The following is a 10,794-nucleotide window of genomic DNA, read 5'->3' as shown; positions in this document are numbered from 1 at the left end:
AATTAATTTCTTTATACCGGATTTATAGATCGCATCGTCGTATATATTGCTGGATGGATAAGTAGAAAATTGTCACTTTGAAATGCTCAATATGCGTATCAAGTTTGCAATGTAACAAAGAAAACGATACGATCTATATATAGATTAACTAATCATTTCGATCAAATATATGAGAATATATATAAGAGTTTAAAATAATTGTGACAAAATATGAAATTTGAATAAAAATTCATAGATTTTTGTTCGAATCCCCGTAAATTTGATTCACAATGTACCACCATCGGCAAACAGGTGAACTACGAACAAAGACAGAGAGGGAGATATGTTTCTCGCACGAGAGACAAAGACAGAGAATACGAAACAGCTTGATTTTTCGATGAACTTATTCGCAATTGTTCTGCAAATGTTCGCCGTATTATCTCGGTGCCTCGTACAGAGCCCTTTTTTGGAATTTGTCTCTTGAAACTTTATAAACAATAATAGTGTACGTTTTTATATGGTTTGTATAGAAGAAATTTTTTTCTGTAAACTTCTTCCAAATGCTTTTTGCGTTAAAATATTCTGTGTATTATTGCGGGGTAGCGTACAGACAAAAAATTTTGAAAAAATTCGTGAATGTGAACAATGTAACAATGATTTAAATAATTGATTATAAAAAATCTGGTCGTTTAATACAATTATGAGAAAAGTTATTCTGGTTTAAAGGGCGTACGAATACTTTTTACACTTCGATATAGCCGGAGGACATTCACTGCATCAGTCTATTAATAGTTTCTCGGTTGGACACTCTGTGAACTTATTCAATTAAAACGATCCTTCGAATCTTTTTTGTCGTCGTTCAGAGCGTTTAATTCGCAGTTGTTATATATATAGTTGCTATTCGATATTCGCCCGACTCAATCTCTTCTTTAACTTTGCTTTTAAGCAACTACTTGTTCATTTATAATCCTGCATCGCTTTTGACTTGGCAACAAAGAAAAGAGCATTCAAAGTTTTCACTGCTAAGCGAGCAACTTTCACCCTCTCACAGTTCAAGGAGCTACCCTCAGTCGCGACCATTGCTCCGACTTCCTCGGACTTGTGATTCAAGCTGGTGCAGTTGCTTCAGCGATTTTTATTTTCCATTCTTTCTTCTCGACGAGTTTCACAATTGTTCCTTACGGGGCCACTGAAAGGTAATTACGATTAGGAAATTGCACGAAGAGAATAGATCTCTCCCATAGTCGTGATGGACCGACGTTTCAGTTGATAATAATTGTACTCTGCCCAAGTGACGAAGAAATTTCAGCCTTTCTGAAACTGTCGAAACAATTCCCTAACCATAACCTTGGCAAAAGACCAGTCAACTCGATCTCTGAAAAACGGGAATAAATTATTGTAGCTTTATTTATGGGCTCAGGGCCATAAATAAGTAGGTCGTTGTATTCGTTTTGACTCCTGATATAAGATTATGAAATAAAAATTGCACTTTGACACACACACACACACACACACACACACACACACACACACACACACACACACACATTTAAGAAATCAAAATAATTCTTATTTTTCGTCGAAAAAAATTTTTTTCGAAACTTTAAATATACAACTTTGGACATGTCTAAATACTGTTCAACTTTTATTTCAAACATTTTGTCGTCAGATTATAATGAAGGGAAACTGTTTTCTTTATGTTTATGGTCAGATTGTCCAGGAATAAATGATGTTTTTAAAATAAATTCATGTAAACAGATGTACAGGGTGTTTCGTTTATTTGAAAACGGAAATATCTCGTGAGGCACTGAAATTAGGAAAAAAGTTTGTTTACAAAAATTGTTTGGTATGAACGGAACAATCATATGGTTTAATTTTTTCAGGACTCGAATGGTGGGGGAGGAAATTTCAAAGTCAAATTAATATTTTTTAATGGAATCATATATTTTTTTGTCATAACACGATAGCATTTTTCCAGACGAATTCAACGACATATCACATTACGTTATATCTGCTATAAATTTAAACAATGATCGACCTTCTTGTCATTTGTTTTGAAGAGTTTTGAAGAGAAATTGATTTGCAAAAGGGTGAAATTCGATTGCAGAAGGGTGTATTTGACTTGAAAAGGGTGAATTTCGAGTGCCTGGATAAACTTGTACAAAAAATCGATTTTTTAATTGTTTTCCTCATGGCCGATACACTGTGCGTCGCACAGTGGGACCTTCCGTCCAAATCTGAGACAAAATCAAAGAACTTTCGATAAAAATGAGGTAGAGCGATGAAATTTTTAAAAAATTAAAGCTGAAACTTGGCAGAATATGGGAAAAATAGGGAGATTATGGTACGAACGTTTTATAACCTTGAGAAAATTCGTTAAACTTTCACAATTTCAAGAAAATTACGGTTTTTTCAATAGCACGTGCGGAAAAATTTTTTTTTAACATGCGACACATCATTTCCCATAGATTTTTTCACGCTGATTTCAAATCTGTTCTCAAAATTTGTTTACGACCTCAGGATTTTGCAAGAAATCGATTTTCGCGAACACAACTTATGAAATCATTTTTTCGTTGAAATGACTTCGTAAACCACTAATTTGAAGGGATATTGTATTCTCATATATAAAACGCATTAAAAATGATCATATTGAAGTATTTGAACGTTTATTTGACGTATATCACTTGACAAACGATCACCCGACGTATCGCTGCGATTGTCGCTGGCACTCCTTGTAGGCGATGTGTGACTGTAATGTAATTTAAATTAGATATCTATTTTCCATGATTAGATTTTAATTTACACAGGAAGTAAGGTAAGTATATAATCTTTTTAACTTACTTCTCATCAACGAATTGTTTAACTTCTGGTGATAAAAAAAGATATATAAAAAAAACTTTTTAAAAACCACGCCTATATTAAAAATCACTAAAAAGGGGTAAACAATTTTTTTAAGCATTAGTGACTATTAATAAAAGCGTGGAGCGCTGAACTATATTGACGTAATCTTCGTGGGCGCTTCACGCTGTTATTTATAGTCACTAATGCTTAAAAAAATTGTTTACTCCTTTTTAGTGAATTTTAATATAGGTGTGGTTTTTAAAAAGCATTTTTTATATATTTTTTTATTTTCTACTTTTTAGTCTTTTTTAAATGGAACGCAAGATATAGTAATACTGGTACGAAATAGTAAGATATAGAAACGCAAGATAGAATGATGGAGACCGAAATTGTCCGAAATGGAACTGAATGAACGGAACACCACACTGGCTGAACTCCTTCGGTGCGAAATGGGTCAGTGGAGTGGGGGTGAGTTGGAGTGGGAACGAGTAGTGGAGTAGGGAGCGCTGGCGCGCGGAGTGGGGATCGCTGAACGCAATCACGTACTACCGAGTGTCGCGCGAAGAGGTGTGAGACGGTTAATATTCAAATTTTTGTTTCTCCTAGACAGTTTTTTTAAAAATTTGTTTTTTAATATTGCATTGTCATCCAGTTCTGAGCTATGTTTAAAGTTTCAAGTCTCCAGCTCATCGGGAAGTGGTTTAAAATTCGATTACAAGATTTGACGCATACAATGACAACATCGACAACTCGGCAAGCTAATATAAGCGTGGTAAAAATAAGAATGAAGTATCAATATACGTCAAATAAACGTTCAAATACTTCATTATGATCATTTTTAATGCGTTTTATATATGAGAATACAATATCCCTTCAAACTAGTGGGTTACGAAGTCATTTCAACGAAAAAATGATTTCATAAGTTGTGTTCACAAAAATCGATTTCTTGCAAAATCCTGAGGTCGTAGACAAATTTTGAGACCGGTTTGAAATCAGCGTGAAAAAATGAGGTGTAGCATGTTAAAAAAAAATTTTCCGCACGTGGTATTGAAAAAACCGCAATTTTCTTGAAATTGTGAAAGTTTAACGAATTTTCTCAAGGTTATAAAACGTTCGTACCATAATCTCCCTATTTTTCCCATATTCTGCCAAGTTTCAGCTTTAATTTTAAAAAAATTTAATCGCTCTACCTCATTTCTATCGAAAGTTCTTTGATTTTGTCTCCAATTTGGACGAAAGGTCCCACTGTGCGACGCGGCCGAGCAGCTCAGAACGGAGGCAATATCGGACACCGAATTAACTCTCGCGTTACAACTCGACTACAATCGAACATTATCGATTGATAATTTGATACGGAAGAACGGTATGCAGTGATCGCATGTGTGCCAACCGATATGCAATTCCCATTCAAAGAGAATGGGAAGGGGCAGATTTCGAGCATATAAATAAGGAGTCTTGTTCGAACGTTCGTCTTTCGACAGTGATCTTGCAAGTCAATTGTGCTCCAAAGTTGTGTTCGCCATGAATCGATTCCTGTGCTTTGTGCTGTTCCTCGTCGTTTTTCCATGCGCTATGTAACGATCGTCTTGCATTCCTCGCGTATTATAGAACATCTTATCATTATTATATCGTCCGGTCTACGTTTTCCTTGTATTATCGAACATTTTTATTGTTATTATGTCCGTCGTTACGCGATACTTGAACGCTAACGTTTTCAGTAAACATATTACGTGAACAATTCGTATAATACCCTTTTTGCTTCGTTTATTCGACTTCAATTTTGCCATAGTTTCTTTGATTGGTATTAATGTTAACACTTTACTTACCGGCAATTATCAATAGACTTTTCAAAAACCAAAGTTGAGAATTTCTTAATACATTGTTCAAGAGTGACGGTAATTATTTACAAAGAGGCACACCTCTCCGATTTTGATGAAATTTAAATATTTTATGATGCCGCTACACATTTTGAACAACTGATTCTTTTTCATATGGGTTTGTAACAAATTACCGCCAATCGTTTCATTCGACAATGAGCTTCTTTTGCATACAGCTCAACCATTAAAGTGCCAGATAATTAATGAATAGGATTCCGTTAAGTAGAGTGTTAATGTACAGTCATTTCACGACTTGATTCAGTTTACCGTTGTTCTAACCGTTCACCGAACACCGGCTGCTATTGAGATTGAGAGGACGCGAACAGTTCATTCACGGTATATTACCGACTAAATCTCTGTCGATTAATAGTTTCATTAATTATCGCAGGCCACAAACGACAGCGACGGGGACGTGCAAATGCGCTGTGTTCCCGGTTGTGGAGATGTCGAAGTCAATCATCGAACGTTCGCTTCAGATGGACGTCACGTGCGACAATGAAGGGGAGGCCAAGTGTCTTGCAATGTGCGTCGCTCTGGTAAGTAAATAATCGGGGCGAATGTATTCAGCAATTATACCGGGGAAATGGAAATTCTGTGCAGGCGGAGAGCGCGAAGGACAAAGCGCCGCAAATCATCTGCGAGAAGTTGAGCACGCACGTCGAAAATATGCGGGTGAGTCCTTTGATCACTCCTTTTGTTCGCGAGATTCCATTCGCGATATTCTTTCCACGCCTCGTTCGAAATTAAATTGATCATTTATTTATTAACGAGTAATACTTTTTACAAAAGACTGCGAAATTTACATTTTAATTCGACAAATTCCGTTTCGTACATAATTACGTATTTGAAGCAGGTGTATTAAGTTAGGATACAATATCATAAGGAAATTCAAGATTTTATAATTGTATTCAGTAAGAGAGAGATAGTGGATGAATTTTTACCTGAAGAGTATCAGGGTTGGAGGAGTAATCGTGGAAACGGGACGGTAATCGTAGTATAACCGGATAGGGGGTGATTCTAAATGTAAATACAAGAAAAACATTTGTTATTAATATTTTCTAATTCAAATCCCCGGTTTTGCGAAAATTCAGTTTGAAAATGCAACGAATACGCGTGCTAGTACAACTTCTGGCGGAATGTTTCCGATCGGAGGCATTGATACGGATTTTAGAGAAAACATTCACAATTTAGAAGTATAAAATATTACTTTATGGAGTTAAAACTGATGGGAAATGAAAAGGGGCTTATTGAAGAATGGAAAACAACAAAATAACATAAGCTTCCATTTATTGTAACAAAGAAACGAGTTAAAGAAAGATTAAAGAAAGTTTCCGATTCGATTACCACTGCCCATCACCAAATTTGTTCAACAATTACTGTTGGATGATTCTTATAGAGTTTCAAGCGCTGATTCCGAATCTGCCCTTAATTTATCCCCTAGACGCACAGTCTTAGAGAAACTTGATTTTGAAAAAGAACACACATTTTTCAACTTTAAACAATTATTGTGATGTTATTATAAAAGATATTGGATTGTTCTTTGCAGCAAAAGATTCTGTAGACTTTCCCGAATGCAGTGATATCCAATATTAATACATTATGAATGTTTAAACATGTTTAAACAATCGTTAAAGATGGAGAGACACCACTTTTGCCTCAATTGTTGAGGATATTTTTCAGTCTATCTTAAAAAAATAAGGGTCCGGCGTAAAATCTGACTGTATCGCGCGATAGAGCAGACTTTTATCTTGAGAAACCACTCTTTAAAGTTTGCAACATCAACGTTTTTTCGAACCAAAAATCAAAATATCTTCGCCCGACATGAGTTGCCGCCAGTGGCGCTCGCCATTAGTACGGCCGTTCGCCGCGTCGCGTCGCATCCCGTCACTGGCGGCAATTCATGTCGGGCGAAGATATTTTGCTTTTTGGTTAGAAAGAACGTTGATGTTGCAAACTTAAAGAGTGGTTTCTCAAGATAAAAGTCTGCTTTATCGCGTGATACAGTTAGATTTTACGCCGTATCCTTATTTTTTAAAGATAGACTGAAAAATATCCTCAACAATTGAGGCAAAAGTGGTGTCTCTCCATCTTTAACGATTGTTTAAACATGTTTAAACATTCATAATGTATTAATATTGGATATCACTGCATTCGGGAAAATCTACAGAATCTTTTGCTGCAAAGAACAATCCAATATCTTTTATAATAACATCACAATATTTGTTTAAAGTTGAAAAATATGTTTTCTTTTTCAAAATCAAGTTTCTCAAAAACTGTGCGTCTAGGGGAAAAATTAAGGGTAGATTAAAAAAACTATAAGAATCGTCCAACAGTAATTGTTGAACAAATTTGGTGATGGGTAGTGGTAATCGAATCGGAAACTTTCTTCCAGCTGATCATTTTGTTTATTTTCTCGTTTCTTTGTTATAATAAATGGAAGCTTATGGTATTTTGTTGTTTTTCATTCTTCGATAAGTCCCTTTTCATTTCCCATCAGTTTTAACTCCATAAAGTAATATTTTATACTTCTAGATTGTGAATGTTTTCTCGAAAATCCGTATCAATGCCTCCGGTCGGAAACATTCTTCCAGGCGTTCTAGATAGGATTCCTCTGACGCGTCTGATCATTACCAACCAATTCTACTTCCTGCATATTGCTATGTACTGAGGGTACGCTCACAGTGGATCCGACATCGGTAGGAGTGCGCGGGTTCCCGCATATACGGGTTACGGGTTCGGGTCGAGCCGGAGAAAGTCGAGCGAGCTCGAGCGAGTACTCGAGACATTTGAATGTTCGAGTAGCTTGATCGCATCGAGTAGCTTGATCGCATCGAGTAGCTTGATCGCATCGGGTAGCTTGATCGCATCGGGTAGCTTGATCGCGTCGGATGCTTGATCGTCACGGATAGCCGGAGACATTCGGATTACATTATTACATAGATTAGCCAAACTCGGACGCGATCTTTTTATACTCGTGATTAAATTTGATTTCGGTTTCGGCTATGATTCTGATGATTTCGACGATTTTTTATAATGTTATACAAATCAACATTTTGAACAAATAATTACAAAAATTTGTATTATTATGTATTATTAAAGTATTATCTATTATTATTCTTTATTTGAACAATTTTTTAAATAAGTAATCTTTTATAATATTTACAATTTTATTTATATACTCATTATTTAAATACGTATTTATTATTTAAACAATTATTTAAATACATTTTTATGCTGCAAAATATAATGTATACAAATCCGTTTGTATACTTATTATTTATATAGCTATTTATTATTATTTATTTAAACAATTTTTAAATAAATAAATTTTTATAATGTAACCAAATGTTTTTCCTTGTTTTCGATTATTTTCACATGTAGAGGGTGTTTAAAAATTATATGTCGCGGCCACGGTAGCGTGATTCTGCCACTCTAGATAGCTGGAGATTTGTTACAAAAAAATTAACATTGAATTCCAAGGTCAAAATTGTTTTTTATTGTATAGCATAGTACTCGTCGCGACGGACAGAAGTCTGAACAAACTCCCAAGGAGTTTGGTGGGGAGGACTCAGGAGTTGAGAGTTTGGAATTCTTTTTGTAAAGCATTTAGGGGGAAACGGAGACGAAAGAAAAGGTTCGGTGACTGAAAATTCTGTTCGTAGTTCGCACACTCGCTGTAGATAGTAGTCAACACTGCTATCAATATACCGGGTGAACCACGAATCGTGATCAGTAGAGATTACTCTGGGGTCATTCCATGCCAAATCGATCACTTTTTGCAGGCACCATCGTCGATTTTGTTCTAAATGAAATATGTTGTAGTCCATGTGAAATTAGGGAGGGTTTAAGTCATCATTTAGTCGGTTTCGAAATTTTTTAGAAATGGCAGACCGTCAAAGTTTTCAATTTTTGCCCATTTTGGAGAAAACGTGCCTCATTTACGATTTTTTATCTCCGGAACTATTTGTCCGATTGAGATACATTTTTTTTGTTTTATTCGGAAAGGATTGGGCTATTACAAAATAATTTTTTCAACCCCGACAACCAACTTTATAATGTTGAAAAATTTAAACAAATTCTTTTTTTACGTTTTTTTCGATGATGGGGCTCAGTGATTTAAATTTTGAAAAAAATATGGTAGTTTTCCTTGAGGTTTCCCCTTTAAAATGAGCCCTTGAAAAAGATGGTATCTCTGTTCGATCGAAAATGTTTCTATCAGCTTTTGCATGGTTTCAAGAGAGCTTTAACGTGACTATAAAAAATTTTTCGTTAACTCCTTTTTGTTATGTTTTTTCAAGGTCACCTTGAATTTTTTGCAAATAAACATATAATTTTCTTACGCCTATCTGTTAGAGGATTTCAAGGCGAATTCGGAAACGTGTCGTAACATTAAAAAAATTGCAAAAGACTGCTTTCTTAATTTTTTCTTTTTTACAAAATATCGACGACTTTGTCTGTTAGGTTGCTGTATACGCGAAGGTCTGCGACAATGATGCCTGGAAGTATACTGGTGTGAAGAGCGAAGGACCACTTTGCTGTCACGATAAGAAGTCCGTACCTTGCAGAGACCCATCACCGATGATCGCAGCTCCATAAACGCAACGATCCCTGATTGACTTTTCTTCGGATTTGTTGTTTTCGTCTCGATAGCATTTTCCCTAACTCGCGGTTGTCTATGCGTTTGTACACGGTAGCTTAAAATTCGAAGTGCCATGTTGAGTAGATCGATGACTGTTTAAAAACTGATGAAAGTCTGTACCGGTGGTGACAATATCCGCAACCTATTTATCACTTTGTCGGTAATTGATGAATTTGTTCGTAGCCGGTCGTGATCGGGCGCGTTTGACGTAAATAAGGATCGATCGAGCTGATGAGAAACAAATCGATCGAATCCGTGTTAATGCTATGACTGAGAGAATTTAATTACAGCTTGTTTCGGGAACGTTGACGTTTTTCGTTGATAGAAAAGAATCGACAGTGAGGGATCGTGCTATTCAATGGTAAAATCGTCACGGTAGATCGGTATCAATTTGCGCCAATAAAATGTGTTAAACAACAAGAATTCACTTATATTTTTCTTTCTAATTGATGCTGTTGCGACAATCAATCAATCCTAAGCTTCTTATTCCGAAAATTATATATTATATTATATTATATTATAGTTATGGTAAACTACAAATTTCCAAAATACAAGATAACGTTAGGATCACACATAACTCTTGATATACTCCGAGCAGCTATAATATATACCATCAGCGACCATAACCGTTAAAGCGGAGCTCTAAAAAGAATTCAATTACATTTTTCTTTTTATGATAAGCTACTTATTCCAAAAATAATACAGGGTGAGTCCGAAGAAACAGAACACTTAAATATCTCCGTTACATTTCGTTGTAGAAAAAAACTTCTTAGGACAAAGTTACACTGTTTGAAGGGCTACATGTAACGGTGTAAGGGAAAAAATTTTCAAGGTCATTTTTTAAGAGATTTCAAGGTCATCGATATCTTTTTAAATGGAATGAGGTATTTTTTAATACATCAATCGATGCAACTCGACATTCGTTATAAAAAAGTACTAACCTATGTATGTCGAAAAGTTAGTAGTTCAGGAGATATTTCAATTTAAATAACTCTAAAACACCATTACTGCCGTAATTAACAATAAGACGTTACACAAGTAAGTAAACGCTAATAAATTTCAATGTCAATTTTTCAATTTCAACTTCAATTTCAATATCAACTATTCAACTTCATTCTCAAATTCAATTTTTCAATTTCAACTTCAATTTCAACTCTTCCATTCCAACTTCAATTTTTATTCTTCCATTTCAACTTCAAAATTTCTACTCTTCCATTTCAACTTCAATTCTTTAATTTCATTTCGTTAATATCAACTTCAATTTCAACTCGTCAATTTCAACTCTTCAATTTCAATTTTTCAATTGCAACGTGAATTTTTCCATTTCAACTTCAATTTCAATATCAACTCTGTAACTTCATTTTCAATTTCAATTTTTCCATTTTAACTTTAATTTCAGCTTCAATTTTAACTCTCCCATTTCAACTTCAATTTCAACTCTACCATTTCAACTTTTCA

The 10,794-nt window shown here is 35.0% G+C and overlaps 1 protein-coding gene across 1 annotated transcript; it reads left to right on the top strand.

Annotated features, from left to right (window-relative positions):
* The first annotated feature begins 269 nt into the window (after positions 1 to 269).
* Positions 270 to 10,531, top strand: LOC143218363 (uncharacterized). The gene is made up of 5 exons (XM_076443496.1): positions 270 to 291; positions 1,007 to 1,175; positions 5,086 to 5,233; positions 5,298 to 5,369; positions 9,159 to 10,531. The coding sequence occupies exons 1-5, from the start codon at positions 270 to 272 to the stop codon at positions 9,291 to 9,293; spliced, it is 546 nt and encodes a 181-aa protein (XP_076299611.1). The 3' UTR covers positions 9,294 to 10,531.
* The last annotated feature ends 263 nt before the right edge of the window (positions 10,532 to 10,794 follow it).

The sequence above is a fragment of the Lasioglossum baleicum genome, chromosome 19 (assembly GCF_051020765.1).
Source record: "Lasioglossum baleicum chromosome 19, iyLasBale1, whole genome shotgun sequence".
In the NCBI taxonomy this organism is placed as follows: domain Eukaryota; kingdom Metazoa; phylum Arthropoda; class Insecta; order Hymenoptera; family Halictidae; genus Lasioglossum; species Lasioglossum baleicum.
Note: the sequence above shows the minus strand (reverse complement) of the source record. Positions and strands in the feature narration are given on the sequence as shown.

Coding starts and splice junctions, on each gene's coding strand:
- LOC143218363 (XM_076443496.1), top strand. CDS start 270: ATGTACCACCATCGGCAAACAG. Junction 292..1,006: donor GTACCACCATCGGCAAACAG/GTGAACTACGAA, acceptor TTCACTGCTAAG/CGAGCAACTTTCACCCTCTC. Junction 5,234..5,297: donor TTGCAATGTGCGTCGCTCTG/GTAAGTAAATAA, acceptor AATTCTGTGCAG/GCGGAGAGCGCGAAGGACAA.